The 17,500-nt window shown below is 33.6% G+C and overlaps 2 protein-coding genes and 1 non-coding gene across 4 annotated transcripts in view; all 3 read left to right on the top strand.

Annotated features, from left to right (window-relative positions):
* The window catches only part of LOC125601412 (DNA-directed RNA polymerase subunit beta'), a 10,053-nt gene extending 404 nt beyond the window's left edge, over positions 1-9,649 (top strand). Inside the window, exons 1-2 of one of the 2 annotated variants that reach the window (XM_048773602.1) lie at positions 1-49; positions 827-9,649. The exon at positions 1-49 is cut by the window's left edge and continues 404 nt beyond it. In XM_048773602.1, coding sequence (XP_048629559.1) covers positions 1-49; positions 827-2,437 — 1,660 coding nt within the window. In that variant the 3' untranslated portion in view covers positions 2,438-9,649. Of the gene's footprint in view, positions 50-778 lie in introns of those variants that run through there. The other variant, XM_048773603.1, reaches the window with a different exon arrangement.
* LOC125601415 (ATP synthase subunit alpha, chloroplastic-like) lies at positions 4,960-14,450 on the top strand. Its single transcript, XM_048773605.1, has 2 exons — positions 4,960-9,987; positions 10,704-14,450. Exon 2 carries the CDS (start codon positions 11,182-11,184, stop codon positions 11,962-11,964), a length of 783 nt encoding a protein of 260 aa, XP_048629562.1. The 5' UTR covers positions 4,960-9,987; positions 10,704-11,181; the 3' UTR covers positions 11,965-14,450.
* On the top strand, positions 14,125-14,212 carry TRNAS-GCU. Its single transcript has one exon. It is a non-coding gene; the product is annotated as a tRNA-Ser (tRNA).
* Positions 14,451-17,500: the final 3,050 nt, after the last annotated feature.

Below are 17,500 nucleotides of genomic sequence, written 5' to 3'. Positions count from 1 at the left end.
TCTTTTAGATAAACCTCTTAAAGAATTAGAAGGTCTAGTATACTGCGATGTGTGATTTGATCGAAATTTTTATTTTTAAGAATGATAAACTCTCATCCCCTTCAATCAATTTGGGATGCCCTCGATCTGACATGTCTCTTGAAAAGAGTAACATGAAGCTCAGACTTGTGGGTGTATTCAATACTCCCAAATAACAAGGGCGATTGGTCTATGGTCGATTCAGTAAAAAAAAAGTACTTCAAATTGATAGTCGTACCTCGTGAAAAGAAGACCTTTTTTTTGTCGAATTAAGCATTCCCTTATCTTTCTAAACGAAAAGAAATTTGGTTTTTTATATTGAAGTAAACAAATATGTCATGGTTGGAGAAGTCTATACATCGCATATAAGCTTTAAGAATATTGTGGCATAACCATCGAGGTAACGCAGGACCTAAAAGATCGAATGGAACAATACATAGACAAATAAATCCCGTATGAATTCTAAGGCATTCCTTTCACTTAAGGTAAAAAGTATTCCGGCATTCGAAGGGAAGTAGACTACTCAAGAATTTGACATTTTTTTCTGTCGTAATTTTGAATTCACTAAAGAATCTAAATAGAAATCAAAGAAGAATTAATTGAATCAATGAAATGGTGGTTGGTTTGCACTGAGAACTTGAGTAAGGCGTAGATTCTTTTTGGGTTTTCACTTGATTTTATAAAATACAATTGGAAAGTGCGACCCCTTTCTTTATCTTTATTTGATATAACTACTTGAGCCGGATGAGAGGAAACTTTCATGTCCGGTTTTGAGGGGGGGAGATCATATAGTGGACCCTATCCCAATTTTTCTTTTGCTAGGCCCATAACGAAAAAACCTACTTTCTTACGATTACGAGGTTCATTTGAATATGAAATTCAATCCTGGAAATACAGCATCCCACTTTTTTTTACTACTCAAGGTTTCGATATATTTAGAAATCGAGAAATTTCTACTGGGGCGGGTGCTATCCGAGAACAATTAGCCGATTTAGATTTGCGAATTATTATAGAAAATTCGTTGGTAGAATGGAAACAATTAGGAGAAGAAGGTCCCACGGGGAATGAATGGGAAGATCGAAAAATTGTAAGAAGAAAAGATTTTTTAGTTAGACGTATGGAATTAGCTAAGCATTTTATTCGAACAAATATAGAACCGGAATGGATGATTTTATGTCTCTTACCGGTTCTGCCTCCCGAGTTGAGACCCATCATTCAGATAGAAGGGGGTAAACTGATGAGTTCAGATATTAATGAACTCTATAGAAGAGTTATCTATCGGAACAATACTCTTACTGATCTATTAACAACAAGTAGATCTACACCAGGGGAATTAGTAATGTGTCAGGAAAAATTGGTACAAGAAGCCGTGGATACACTTCTTGATAATGGAATCCGTGGACAACCCATGAGGGATGGTCATAATAAGGTTTACAAGTCATTTTCAGATGTAATTGAAGGAAAAGAGGGAAGATTTCGCGAGACTCTGCTTGGCAAACGGGTCGATTATTCGGGGCGTTCGGTGATTGTCGTTGGACCCTCACTTTCATTACATCGCTGTGGATTGCCTCGCGAAATAGCAATAGAGCTCTTCCAGACATTTGTAATTCGTGGTCTAATTAGACAACATCTGGCTTCGAACATAGGAGTTGCTAAGAGTCAAATTCGTGAAAAAAAGCCGATTGTCTGGGAAATCCTTCAAGAAGTTATGCAGGGGCATCCCGTATTACTGAATAGAGCACCTACTCTACATAGATTAGGCATACAGTCATTCCAACCCATTTTAGTGGAAGGACGCACTATTTGTTTACATCCATTAGTTTGTAAGGGGTTCAATGCAGACTTTGATGGGGATCAAATGGCTGTTCATGTGCCTTTATCTTTAGAAGCTCAAGCAGAGGCTCGTTTACTTATGTTTTCTCATATGAATCTCTTATCTCCAGCTATTGGAGATCCCATTTCTGTACCGACTCAAGATATGCTGATTGGACTCTATGTATTAACGAGCGGCACTCGTCGAGGTATTTGTGCAAACAGATATAATCCATGTAATCGAAAAAACTATCAAAATGAAAGAATTTACGAAACAAACTATAAGTATATGAAAGAACCCTTTTTTTGCAATTCCTATGATGCAATTGGAGCTTATCGGCAGAAAAGAATCAATTTAGATAGTCCTTTGTGGCTTCGGTGGCAATTAGATCAACGCGTTATTGCTTCAAAAGAAGTTCCTATCGAAGTTCACTATGAATCTTTTGGTAACTATCATGAGATTTATGCACACTATCTGATAGTAAGAAGTGTAAAAAAACAAACTTTTTGTATATATATTCGAACCACAGTTGGTCATATTTCTTTTTATCGAGAAATCGAGGAAGCTATACAAGGTTTTTCTCAAGCTTGTTCATATGATACCTAATAATATGGTATTCATAAAAAAAGAATTATAGGACACCCGTGTGAATTCGGACCTCTCCGAGTCAACTCGGACATAGTTCCTGACCTAAAAAATCAAGATCGAGAAAAGGAAGTTTTGCAATCATTGACTCAAACTCATTGTCGAATCCCATTCAGCAGAATATGGAGGTACTTATGGCGGAACGGGCCAATCTGGTATTTCACAATAAAGTGATAGATGGAACTGCTATTAAACGACTTATTAGCCGATTAATAGATCACTTCGGGATGGCATATACATCACACATCCTAGATCAAGTAAAGACTCTGGGTTTCCAGCAAGCAACTGCTACATCCATTTCATTAGGAATTGATGATCTTTTAACGATACCTTCTAAGGGCTGGCTTGTCCAAGATGCTGAACAACAAAGTTTGATTTTGGAAAAACACCATCATTATGGGAATGTACATGCGGTAGAAAAATTACGCCAATCTATTGAGATATGGTATGCTACAAGTGAATATTTGCGACAGGAAATGAATCCTAATTTTAGGATGACGGACCCTTTCAATCCAGTCCATATGATGTCTTTTTCGGGAGCTAGAGGAAATGCATCTCAAGTACATCAATTAGTAGGTATGAGAGGATTAATGTCGGATCCCCAAGGACAAATGATTGATTTACCTATTCAAAGCAATTTACGCGAAGGACTGTCTTTAACAGAATATATTATTTCTTGCTATGGAGCCCGTAAAGGAGTTGTAGATACTGCGGTCCGCACATCAGATGCTGGATATCTTACGCGTCGACTTGTTGAAGTAGTTCAACATATTGTTGTACGTCGAACGGATTGTGGCACTATCCGAGGGATTTCTGTGAGTCCTCGAAATAAAAGTCGGATGATGTCAGAAAGAATTTTTATCCAAACATTAATTGGTCGTGTCTTAGCAGACGATATATATATAGGTTCCCGATGTGTCGCCTTTCGAAATCAAGATCTTGGGATTGGACTTGTCAATCGATTCATAACCTTTGGAACACAATCAATATCTATTCGAACTCCCTTTACTTGTCGGAGTACATCTTGGATCTGTCGATTATGTTATGGCCGGAGTCCCACTCATGGTGACCTAGTTGAATTGGGGGAAGCTGTAGGTATTATTGCGGGTCAATCTATTGGCGAACCGGGGACTCAACTAACATTAAGAACTTTTCATACCGGTGGAGTATTTACAGGAGGTACTGCCGAACATGTACGAGCCCCTTATAATGGAAAAATCAAATTTAATGAGGATTTGGTTCATCCTACACGTACACGTCACGGGCATCCTGCCTTTCTATGTTATATAGACTTGTCTGTAATTATTGAGAGCGAAGATATTATACATAGCGTGACTATTCCACCAAAAAGTTTTCTTTTAGTTCAAAATGATCAATATGTGGAATCAGAACAAGTGATTGCTGAGATTCGCGAGGGAACATCCACTTTTCATTTTAAAGAGAGGGTTAGAAAATATATTTATTCTGACTCCGAGGGCGAAATGCATTGGAGTACTGATGTATCCCATGCACCCGAATTTACATATAGTAATGTCCATCTTTTACCAAAAACAAGTCATTTATGGATATTATCAGGAGGTTCTTGTGGATCTAGTCTAATTCTTTTTTCGATCCACAAAGATCAAGATCAAATGAACATACCCTTTCTTTCCGTCGAAAGAAAATCTATTTCTAGCCTCTCAGTGAATAATGATCAAGTGAGCAAAAAATTTTTCAGTTCAGATTTTTCTGATAAAAAAAAATCTGGGATTCCCAATTATTCAGAATTGAATGGAATCGTAGGTACTAGTCATTATAATTTCATATATTCTGCTATTTTTCATGAGAATTCGGATTTATTAGCAAAAAGGCGAAGAAATAGATTTCTCATTCCATTCCAATCGATTCAAGAGCAAGCGAAAGAGTTCATACCACATTCAGGTATCTCGATTGAAATACCCATAAATGGTATTTTCCGTAGAAACAGTATTTTTGCTTTTTTTGATGATCCTAGATACAGAAGAAAGAGTTCCGGAATTCTTAAATATGGAACTCTAAAGGCGGACTCAATCGTCCAAAAAGAGGATATGATTGAGTATCGAGGAGTCCAAAAATTTAAGACAAAATACGAAATGAAAGTAGATCGCTTTTTTTTCATTCCTGAGGAAGTGCATATTTTACCCGAATCCTCCGCCATAATGGTACAGAACTATAGTATCATTGGAGTCGATACACGAATCACTTTAAATATAAGAAGCCAAGTCGGCGGGTTGATCCGAGTGGAGAGAAAAAAAAAAGGATTGAACTCAAAATATTTTCGGGGGATATCCATTTTCCGGACAAGACAGATAAGATATCCCGACATAGTGGCATCTTGATACCGCCAGGAAGGGGAAAAACAAACTCTAAAGAATCAAAAAATTTAAAAAATTGGATTTATGCCCAACGGATCACACCAACCAAGAAAAAGTTTTTTGTTTTGGTGCGGCCCGTAGCTACCTATGAGATAATGGACAGTATAAATTTAGCAACACTCTTCCCACAAGATCTCTTTCGGGAAAAGGATAATATTCAACTTCGAGTTTTCAACTATATCCTTTATGGAAATGGTAAACCAACTCGAGGAATTTCTGACACAAGTATTCAATTGGTTCGCACTTGTTTAGTCTTGAATTGGGACCAAGACAACAAAAATTCTTCCCTCGAGGAGGTCCGCGCTTTCGTTGTTGAAGTAAGTACAAAGGGTTTGATTCGAGATTTCATAAGAATTGGCTTAGTGAAATCCCATATTTCGTATATAAGAAAAAGAAATAATCCGCCGGATTCGGGATTGATCTCTGCAGATTCCGTGAATCCGTTTTATTCGCTTTCTCCCAAGGCTGGCATTCTTCAACAATCGCTTAGACAAAATCATGGAACTATTCGTATGTTCAGAAATAAGGAATCCCAATCTTTGTTAATTTTATCATCCTCTAATTGTTTTAGAATCGGTCCATTTAATCATGTAAAATATCACAATGTTATAAACCAATCAATAAAAAAAAAACCTCTAATTACAATTCAAAATTCGTCGGGCCCCTTAGGAACAGCCATTCAAATTTCGAATTTTTATTCATTTTTGCCTTTACTAACTTATAATCAGATCTCTGTAATTAAATATTTGCAACTTGATAACTTCAAATATATTTTTCAAATAATTCACTCTTATTTAATAGATGAAAACGGAAGAATTTTTAATCTAGATCCATACAGTAACCTTGTTTTGAATCCATTCAAATTGAATTGGTATTTTCTTCATCAAAATTATAATAATTATTATTGTGAGGAAACGTCCACAATAATAAGTCTTGGACAATTTTTTTGTGAAAATCTATGTATAGCCAAAAAAGAACCATACCTAAAATCGGGTCAAGTTTTAATTGTTCAAAGGGATTCTGTAGTAATAAGATCCGCTAAGCCCTATTTGGCTACTCCGGGAGCAAAAGTTCACGGGCATTATAGAGAAATTCTTTACGAAGGGGATACATTAGTTACATTTATATATGAAAAATCGAGATCCGGTGATATAACCCAAGGTCTTCCAAAAGTAGAACAGGTGTTAGAAGTCCGCTCGATTGATTCAATATCACTGAACTTAGAAAAGCGGATTAAGGGTTGGAACAGGTGTATAACAAGAATTCTTGGAATTCCTTGGGGATTCTTGATTGGTGCTGAGCTAACTATAGTGCAAAGTCGTATTTCTTTGGTTAATAAGATTCAAAAGGTTTATCGATCCCAGGGGGTGCAGATTCATAATAGGCATATCGAAATTATTGTACGTCAAATAACATCAAAAGTTTTGGTTTCAGAAGAGGGAATGTCTAATGTTTTTTTACCTGGAGAATTGATTGGATTGTTACGAGCAGAACGCACGGGGCGTGCTTTAGAAGAAGCAATCTGTTATCGAGCCGTTTTATTAGGAATAACTCGAGCATCTTTGAATACTCAAAGTTTTATATCCGAAGCAAGTTTTCAAGAAACTGCTAGAGTTTTAGCAAAAGCTGCTCTTCGGGGTCGTATCGATTGGTTGAAAGGCCTGAAAGAAAATGTTGTTCTAGGGGGTGTGATCCCCGCCGGGACCGGGTTCAACAAAGGATTGGTGCATTGTTCACGGCAACATACCAATATTCTTTTTGAAAAAAAAACAAAGAATTTATCTTTATTAGAGGGAGATATGAGAGATATTTTATTTTATCACAGGGAATTTTGTGACTCTTCTATTTACAAATCTGCCTTTTCTAGAATTGAATAATTCCTAATAGCAGATTCCTGTTTTGAATTTCATGTTTTATTGTTTGCTGTAGTCATTTGCTTTAATAATTTGTTAACACTAATAAAGATAATAATGAATACAAAATAATGGCTCGGCTCGTGCATAAACGGACAAGAGAAGGTTCCATTGGAACAAATTTTTATTTTAGTTTTGGGTACCCCCCTTTTAAGTGTGAAAAGAAATGACAAAAAGATATTGGAACATCGATTTGGAAGAGATGATGAGAGCAGGAGTTCATTTTGGGCATGGTACTAGGAAATGGAATCCTAGAATGGCACCTTATATTTCTGCAAAGCGTAAAGGTATTCATATTATAAATCTGACTAGAACTGCTCGTTTTTTATCAGAAGCTTGTGATTTAGTTTTTGATGCAGCAAGTAGGGGAAAACAATTCTTAATTGTTGGGACAAAAAATAAAGCAGCTGATTTAGTGTCGCGGGCTGCAATAAGGGCTCGGTGTCATTATGTTAATAAAAAGTGGCTCGGCGGCATGTTAACAAATTGGTCTACTACAGAAAAAAGACTTCATAAGTTTAGGGACTTGAGAACTGAACAAAAGACAGAGGGATTCAACCGTCTTCCGAAAAGGGATGCAGCTGTGTTGAAGAGACAATTATCTCGCTTGGAAACATATCTAGGCGGGATTAAATATATGACGGGATTGCCTGATATTGTAATCATCATCGATCAGCAAGAAGAATATACGGCTCTTCGAGAATGTATAACTTTGGGAATTCCAACCATTTCTTTAATCGATACAAATTGTAATCCCGATCTCGCGGATATTTCTATTCCAGCAAATGATGACGCTATAGCTTCAATTCGATTCATTCTTAACAAATTAGTATTCGCAATTTGTGAGGGTCGTTCTAGCTATATACAAAATTCTTGATTAATAATAAGATAAATAAATCAATTTTTTTTGAGGGAGGGGCTCCCTGTATTTCGATTTATAAAATCGGTTACTATTCCTGAATCATACAAAAGAAAAAGAGATAAAAAACTGGGTATATTGTGTGATTCGTTTAGTTGGTATCCAAAACTAAAATAAAAATTCAAGTAAATAAGTAAAAAAAAAGGGGGGGTCTTGAATCAAAATAATTTAAAGTTCTTATTTCTGTCAGAGGGCAATATGAATGTTTTATCATGTTCCATCAATACACTAATAAAAGAAGGGTTATATGAGATATCTGGTGTAGAAGTAGGCCAACATTTCTATTGGCAAATAGGGGGGTTCCAAGTCCATGCGCAAGTCCTTATTACTTCTTGGGTTGTAATTGCTATCTTATTAGGTTCCGCAGCTCTAGCGGTTCGCAATCCACAAACCATTCCAACTGGCGGCCAAAACTTCTTTGAATTTGTCCTTGAATTCATTCGAGATGTGAGTCAAACCCAGATTGGAGAAGAATACGGTCCATGGGTTCCCTTTATTGGAACCCTGTTTTTATTTATTTTTGTTTCTAACTGGTCAGGAGCCCTTTTACCGTGGAAAATTATCCAGTTACCTCAAGGGGAGTTAGCAGCACCAACGAATGATATAAATACGACGGTTGCTTTAGCTTTACTCACATCAGTAGCATATTTTTATGCGGGTCTTAGCAAAAAAGGATTAGGGTATTTCAGTAAATACATTCAACCAACTCCAATTCTTTTACCCATTAACATCTTAGAAGATTTTACAAAACCCCTATCACTGAGTTTTCGACTTTTCGGAAATATATTAGCCGATGAATTAGTAGTTGTTGTTCTTGTTTCTTTAGTACCTTTAGTGGTTCCTATACCTGTCATGTTCCTTGGATTATTTACAAGCGGGATTCAAGCTCTCATTTTTGCCACTTTAGCTGCGGCTTATATAGGTGAATCCATGGAGGGTCATCATTAACTATTTTTTTTTTTCAAATTTAGGTTAGCCCAATTATCGAATAGTTGGTTTACGTTATGTAAGAAACACTTGTATATGTCATATTTGATATTGACTAGGTATATATAAGTTAAAGATCTATATAATCTGCCCCACTATTTTTGTGAATTTCTATTTAGATAACGATTCGATTATAAGTTCTTACTTTTTATCTGTGAATTGGCTGAAAAAAACGATCAAAAAAAGAACGAAGAATTAAAAGAAAAGAATGGTTCACAAAAAAGAAACGGCATAAAAAAGTCGTATATATATATATTATGCATTTTTCAAAATCCCGTGGATAGGAACTAATATCAAAGTAATTCTTATCAAGTTTTTGGTTATTTTGGCTGGATGAATCTTAGCGATGACTTAATTATAATTAAGTCCTAAGTCGTTGGATGATTGTATCATTAACTATTTCTTTATTTTGGTGTGAGGAACTTATCATGAATCCACTGGTTTCTGCTGCTTCGGTTATTGCTGCTGGGTTGGCTGTTGGGCTTGCTTCTATTGGACCTGGGGTTGGTCAAGGTACAGCTGCGGGTCAAGCTGTCGAAGGTATCGCGAGACAACCTGAGGCAGAAGGAAAAATACGAGGTACTTTATTGCTTAGTTTGGCTTTTATGGAAGCTTTAACAATTTATGGCCTAGTTGTAGCATTAGCGCTTTTATTTGCGAATCCTTTTGTTTAATCCTAGAAATAATAAAATTAGGAATTTTTTTTTTCGTAGTTTTTTTTATTCTATCAAGATTTCACTCCTACAATTATTCATTGAGACAACAACCCTTGGGAAGGACTAATTTGAGGATGGGGAATTAACACATCGATTCGCTTTCTTCCTTCCCCTTATTCTTTTTAGTTTAATGGAAATTTTTTTTTAAGGAGTGTTGCGCAAAAAGGAGGTTTAGGTTTTTTAAAATTGATATAAAACTTGGTCTCAAATTCTAGCTTAATTTTAATTAAGTCTCATTATTATTATTGAAAATTAAAAATTTTTGGAAAATAAATTTGTAAATAGAATAGGTTTTTGATTCTGTTTATAAATATCCAAATAGGTAAATTAAATTATAAATTATTAAACGAAATTTTCTTTTTATTCAAAAAAACAAAGAATAAAAAAAAAAAGGACAGAGTTCTTTTTTTTTATAGTTTAGCTAGAAGAGGAGATTATATGAAAAATTTAACCGATTCTTTCGTTTACTTGGGTCACTGGCCATCCGCCGGGAGTTTCGGGTTTAATACCGATATTTTAGCAACAAATCCAATAAATCTAAGTGTAGTCTTCGGTGTATTGATCTTTTTTGGAAAGGGAGTGTGTGTGAGTTGTTCATTTCAAGAATAGGCTGGATTCGTCCAGTGGCACTATAACTAGCAAAGAGTGCCTAATCCCGCGAATTACTTCTGAATACAAAATTCAATAAAAAATCATATTTTAGAACCATAGCATTTCGTTATTCTTTGGTAAGTCTACTTGACTTTGATTCTCTATCAACCAAAAATTTGGGACCATTAATTAACATGGTTAAAACTAAACCGTTTGAAGTTCAGATGCAACATGGTACTCTTTCTACCATATGTAGTCTAATTAAAAAATGAATAAGATTTTCAAAAAGAATAGTTCGGCTTTTTTCGATATAAAACACTCATGTCGATAAAAATTTTTGAGTCTTTTTGTATAATGCAGAATTGATAACCTACGTATAAAGTAATAAAAATTCTTTGGATTTCAAGAAAAAAAGAAACAACTTTGCTGACAATTATCAATTTTTTATTGGTCAGAAGAATCCTCCAAATAGTTTTGTCTTGGATTGGTGATCTTTTTCGATAGAAATATATATTGAATATGAATTGAATACAACAAAATTGGGAGAGGATAGGCTCATTACATGAAAAATATGGGAATGAAAGTCTCATACATAATTGATAAATGATTGGAATACGTGAGCATGAGAGCCAAATGAATCGAAAGATTCATGTTTGGTTCGGGAAGGGATCATAGAACTTTTTTTTTTACTGAATAATCTACTTTCATTAAATGATTTATTAGATAACCGAAAGCAGAGGATATTAAATACTATTCGAAATTCAGAAGAACTACGTGAAGGAGCTATTCAACAATTAGAAAACGCCCGAGCTCGCCTGCGTAAAGTAGAAATGGAGGCGGATCAGTTTCGCGTAAATGGATACTCTGAAATCGAACGAGAAAAAGTAAATTTGATTAATTCAACTTCTAGGACTTTGAAACAATTAGAAAATTACAAAAACGAAACCATTCTTTTTGAGCAACAAAGAACAATTAATCAAGTCCGTGAACGGGTTTTCCAACAAGCTTTACAGGGAGCTATAGGAACCCTAAATAGTTGTTTGAGTAATGAGTTACATTTACGTACTATTAATGCAAATATTGGTATGTTTGGTACGATGAAAGAAATTACTGATTAGCTCTTTCCTTACGATTATGATAGGCATTATTTTTTTTTTTCTTCCAAAAAAGAATTAGGACAATACTCATGGTAACCATTAAAGCCGATGAAATTAGTAATATTATCCGTGAACGTATTGAGCAATATAATAGAGAAGTGACGATTGTAAATACCGGTACCGTACTTCAAGTGGGCGACGGCATCGCTCGGATTTATGGTCTTGATGAAGTAATGGCAGGTGAATTAGTAGAATTTGAGGAGGGTACTATAGGTATTGCCCTTAATTTAGAATCAAATAATGTTGGTGTTGTATTAATGGGTGACGGTTTGATGATCCAAGAAGGAAGTTCAGTCAAAGCTACGGGAAAAATTGCTCAGATACCCGTGAGTGAGGCTTATTTGGGGCGTGTTATAAACGCCTTGGCTAACCCTATTGATGGTCGAGGTAAGATTTCAGCTTCTGAATCTCGGTTAATTGAATCTCCTGCCCCAGGTATTATTTCGAGACGTTCTGTATATGAGCCTCTTCAAACAGGACTTATTGCTATTGATTCCATGATCCCTATAGGACGCGGCCAGCGGGAATTAATTATTGGTGACAGACAGACCGGTAAAACAGCAGTAGCCACAGATACAATTCTCAATCAACAAGGTCAAAATGTAATATGTGTTTATGTGGCTATTGGTCAAAAAGCTTCTTCCGTGGCTCAGGTAGTGACTAGTTTACAGGAACGAGGGGCAATGGACTACACTATTGTGGTAGCTGAAACGGCTGATTCCCCAGCTACGTTACAATACCTCGCGCCTTATACAGGAGCAAAGCTACTCAGAATCAATTGGCAAGAGGTCAACGATTGCGTGAGTTACTGAAACAATCCCAATCAGCCCCTCTCACAGTGGAAGAACAGATAATGACCATTTATACCGGAACAAATGGTTATCTGGATGGATTAGAAATTGGACAAGTAAGAAAATTTCTCGTTCAGCTACGCACTTATTTAAAAACAAATAAACCTGAGTTCCAAGAAATAATAGCCTCTACCAAGACATTAACCGCTGAAGCAGAAAGCTTTTTGAAAGAAGGTATTAAAGAGCAACTGGAACGTTTTCTACTTCAGGAGAAATTATAAAAAATAGAAATATATTTAAGTTAAGTCTATATATAATATATATAAGTATAGAACTAATATCTGTATATGTTTAATATAAAATCTTAAAGCATTCAGAATTTATTTCTTATTATATTTATTTTTTATAAATTTTCTAAACAGAATAAAAATATTCTTATAATATATAGAAATGGAAATAATAGATAAATATCAATATATTTATATCTATATTGATATTGCGTCCAATAGGATTTGAACCTATACCAAAGGTTTAGAAGACCTATGTCCTATCCATTAGACAATGGACGCTTTTCGCTTTTTTTAACTTCCCATTTGTTAAATGTGCGAAATCTTTTTAGCAATTGTGTAGTGAATTCACTACACAATTGCTATTAGACAATTCTAATAGAGAAAATTGTCTCTAATAAAAAGGGGACAATTTAGAATTTAGAGCGGGTAGCGGGAATCGAACCCGCATCGTTAGCTTGGAAGGCTAAGGGTTTTAGTCGACGTCGATCGATCAGTTTTATATTTTTAACGTCTCTAATTCAAAACCGAACATGAAACTTTGGTTTCATTCGGCTCCTTTATGATGGATGGCGAAATTCCCAAATAAAATAAGATGGGAACTAAATCAAAATTTGACTCATAACATCTATGTTAGCTTTTTTCCCGTTTGGAGGCTTTCCCAGAAAAATTTTGCTTTATAGATGATCCTTCTAGAAGATAGAAAAGGCGAACTCAAAAAATCTTTCTAGTTACTTCGTTCTTTATTTCTATTTAACGGAATCCTTAGGAAAAGTATTTTGTTTCCACCGAGCTAAAACAATATAATATGTCGATGTCTTTAGTAAACCAAAGTTCTCGTTTAATAGCTATTTTGCTTCAATTTTTTCTATACCAAACAAAAAATAGAACTGAAGATTTAGTTACGATTAGAAAGAAACTTTTCTGGCTTTATCCATGGATCCTCTTGTTATACTTATTGAATTGTAAATAGTCATCCAATTCAAAAATTATGTTTCGAAATTTCATAATCCAAATTGACAATTAATTAGAGTCTTTGGATACAAATTACGAGAATCTATAATCTTCCTTGAATTTTTCATTGAAAGGTAAAGGACTAAATCCTTTTCAGAAATAAAGTTTTTGATCGGAAGATTAATCAAACCGAGAGACCCTTTAACTATTAAAGGGGTTAAAGGAACGAATCACACTTTTACCACTAAACTATACCCGCTACAATCCAATTATTGTATATAAATTTACTTTTTGTCGAACAAAGTAATCGGGAGAAAAAAAATCTGAAAAAAAAATGAGAAAATTCTAGCGTAGACTTAATAAAATTAGGCAAAGCAGGATTCCTTTTTTTTATTTCAGATCTTTTTTGTCTAAAAACCCATCGGATGGGTCTTTTTAACTTTAACAAAAAAAGGCCCGGCTGGGGACTGACCAGGCCAGGCTATTAAAATAAAAAAGATCTTTTATTTGTGTTTGGACGAGACAAAATCAAAAAGGATTCTCTATTTCTATTTTTGTGATTTTATTTATTTCTCTTTCGAGCCTTTTCTTTATTGAATCTTTATTTACAGTTTTTATGTAAATAGAATTACTGAGAAAGTTCTATAAAAAAGGTTATATAATAGTAATATATATATATATATTAATTATATATAAATATAAATATTATATAAATATTATTTATATAATAAAAAAGAAAAAATAATATTATATTTTTTATATATAATAAAATAATATATATAATAAAATATAGAAAATGAAAATATATATATAATTAAAGTATTATTAAAGATAAAGAATAATCTAAAAAAAAAAACTTTTTTAAGAATAAAGTGGAGAAAGTTTTTTTTTAAGCCGTTTTTTTGTCTAATGGAACCTAAAAAGTATTCCTTTTCGATTAGGAGAGATGGCTGAGTGGACTAAAGCGTTGGATTGCTAATCCATTGTACGAGTTAATCGTACCGAGGGTTCGAATCCCTCTCTTTCCCTTCCCCTTTTTGATGATGTGAAATAGATAAAATCCTAATAAAATTCGCACATTTCCACTATTTAAATATTAAATAAAGTAATAAAAAACCTTTCTTTTTTATTCTTCACGTCCCGGATTACGTCCTGGATCATTAGATAGGAATCCAAATATGAAGAGAGAAACAAAGAATATAACTACAGTGTATACAAAAAGTTTGAGAGTAAGCATTACACAATCTCCAAGATCTTACTTTTTTTTAAAAAAAAAAAAAGAGAATAGATTCTCTATTTTTATACTAAATATCTAGATACTTTTTTTGTGAGTGAACTCGAATCTAATTAAGTTCTTTCATTTAGAGAAAAGAGGATAAAACTGAGGAAATCAAATGATCCAGATTTAGTATGGCTACCAAAAAAATTCAATGTTTGAATTGAGAGTTCCTTCCTACGTCAAGATTTTTTGATCTTTTGATTTGAATTGTTGGAAGAATCAAAATCGTGAATTTTTCTAAGACAGTATTAATAATTTCATCGAAAACTTACAGCTGCTTGCCAAACAAAGGCTAAGAGAAGAAAGAAAAGAGGTATTACGGGCATAACATCTACGATTGGATTCAAAAAGGCGTAGGCCTCCGGCAATTTGGCGACTAAAAAAGTGCTTGAAAAAAGGGCCGAATTAAAACAAATACAGATCAAATTAAATATATTAAGCATAACAAAAATTGGTGTTCTTGTGGATAATTTAATTTTGATTGAGTTATTAATATATTTTTTATATAAGGAAAAAAATAAATAAATAAAGAAAGATAGTCTAAAAAGACTTTGTTGAACTTACTCAATCAAAAATCCTTTCATTCTCTTATGAGAATGAAAGAAATAATATTTTCATACAATATCTTAATTGAATTCTATGTAATGATCAATAAAGTAAGTTTGATTTGCTATCTACACGTGTCAAAACTATAGCACCAATGTAATCTATATTTCATTTGGGCTGAAATTGAATTGACGAACAACCAATAGCAATATTACTCTTTTAGTAGTCTTGAATAAAAATAAAAATGGGGCGTAGCCAAGCGGTAAGGCAACGGGTTTTGGTCCCGCTATTCGGAGGTTCGAATCCTTCCGTCCCAGAGTCCAGTCATTACGAAATAAATCTTCTATTGCCTTTGTACACCATCTTTTTCTTTCTGTTTAAAAAAACAATATTTTTTAAGAATAAAATATTGAAATGAAAAGAAGAATAAACTTCTTTTTCACCCGAAATTACAAAAAATCTATTTGCTTTTTTTAGTTGTGTGTGATGTAGGTAAGTAAGGTAGAACCGTAGATTCTACGAGTTTTAATAAAAAAAAATATATTTATATATATATTTATATATATAAATATAGATTTCTATTCAAATTTCGATTTTACATATTTTTACATATATAGAATTTAATGTGGAATTCATTTGAATTCTGACTGAACCTTTTACGCGTAGATTCACTATTCCATTCATAGAGAAAGAAAAAGTATAGATTACGATATACTGACTGAACTATGACTATTCATGATTCCATAATTGAATCAATTACACAAACTAAAGGAATGTTATGGTAAAACTTCGTTTAAAACGATGTGGTAGAAAGCAACGTGCGACTTGAATTGAAGGACATGATCTGCTGTGGATGTTTTGATCCGCCACCTTTTATATTAGGAATATAGGTGCTCTTGGCTCGACATTTTGTGTTCTATTTTACGAGAGTCCTACACCTTTTTGAATATAAAAAAGAGTACAGGATGGAGCTCGAGGAGAATAGAAAGTTTTTATTCCTTTCGCAGGAGTAAGGATCTAGGGTTAGTGCGAATCAATAAGTTGGAACAACTTCGTAAGTCTTTTTATTTTTATATTGAAAAAAAGCCCTTTCAAGTAATTTTACAATGGAAAAGGAAATTTTCGTAAAAGTGTAAAATTCTTTGAATTAAAAGTCTATCATGCGTGAATCAAGCGTTTGTATGATTCTTTGATAGAAAGAAAAGAAATCATAAACAAAATAAGGGGCTTGTTGCTGCCCTTTTTTAATAAAACGATCAAGATCACCGAAGTAATGTCTAAACCCAAAGATTCAAAGTAAGGATAAAGAATCCTGAAACAAGGAAATCCCTTTTTCAATTGTTTGAACAACTAGATCAGAATGAAGAATCAAAATTGATTCGAAAAAATGAGACAAACAAAAAAAGGTTAGAGACTACTCAATAAAAAGAGTACTTAAGGAGTCTCTGGTGAGATATTTGAGAGTTATTTAACTTGAGTTACGAGAGTACGAATGTTACGAACGCTTTTTATGAAAAAAAATAGTTAGGGTTTCAATACTGGCTAATTAATTTAATGTTTGAATTTTATAAAGAGAGTTAACTTATACTCATTGCATTTTTTTCTCGAGCCGTATGAGGCCAAAGCCTCGTATACGTTTCTCGGGGGGGGGTATTATTCATATACATCTATCCCAATGAGCCATTTATCGAATCGTTGCAATTGATGTTCGATCCCGAAGAGAAGGAAGAGATCTTCGGAAGGTGGGGTTTTATGATCCGATAACTAATCAAACTTATTTAAATCTTCCTGCTATTCTCGATTTCCTTAAAAAGGGCGCTCAACCAACAAGAACAGTTCATGATATTTCAAAGAAGGCAGGGATTTTTACGGAATTAAGTCTTAATAAAACGAAATTGAATTAATGAACTATAAAAAAGAGGATGTTAAAGACTCATATATAGCTTGGTATAAAATTTGATCTACTCTTTTCTTTCCTCCTCTTTCGTTTCCATCATATTTATTTTGATTTATTAGAATTTCCATTTATTATTAGTATTCTTCCTAAAGGTATGAAAACTAACAAATATCCTGCTAAAAACTACCATGTTTTATAATAAAAAACAAATTTATTAAAAAATTTTTGGATTTATAGAAATTCTAAATTTTGTATAAATACAAAATTTTATTGTATAGAATTATTGTATAGAAAATATATAAAATCATACTGTATAATAAATAATATATTAATATATATAGAAATAGAAAGATTTGAGATTATCCTATTCGGCTTAGTTTTCATTCCTTGTATGAACTCACAAACCAGGGGGTTAAACTTTTTTATTTTTTCTATTCTTTTCGCTATATTAAAAATTTACAATCATATTGACAACAGTGTATGGACCAAATATAATTCTCTCATAGAGAAATAGATCTATTTCTCCCTGACGCACACATGACTGGATTTTTCTTTTTTTCTTTATTCTGGTTGTATCTACATATTTGCAGTACT

The sequence above is a fragment of the Brassica napus genome, unplaced genomic scaffold (genome assembly GCF_020379485.1).
Source record: "Brassica napus cultivar Da-Ae unplaced genomic scaffold, Da-Ae ScsIHWf_2554;HRSCAF=3300, whole genome shotgun sequence".
Taxonomy (NCBI): domain Eukaryota; kingdom Viridiplantae; phylum Streptophyta; class Magnoliopsida; order Brassicales; family Brassicaceae; genus Brassica; species Brassica napus.
The sequence above is the reverse complement of the archived record's forward strand: the minus strand, read 5'-3'. Positions and strand labels throughout refer to the sequence as shown.

Bases quoted from the DNA above. Each gene is read 5' to 3' on its own strand.
- LOC125601415 (XM_048773605.1), top strand. From the start codon at position 11,182: ATGGTAACCATTAAAGCCGATGAAATTAGTAATATTATCCGTGAACGT.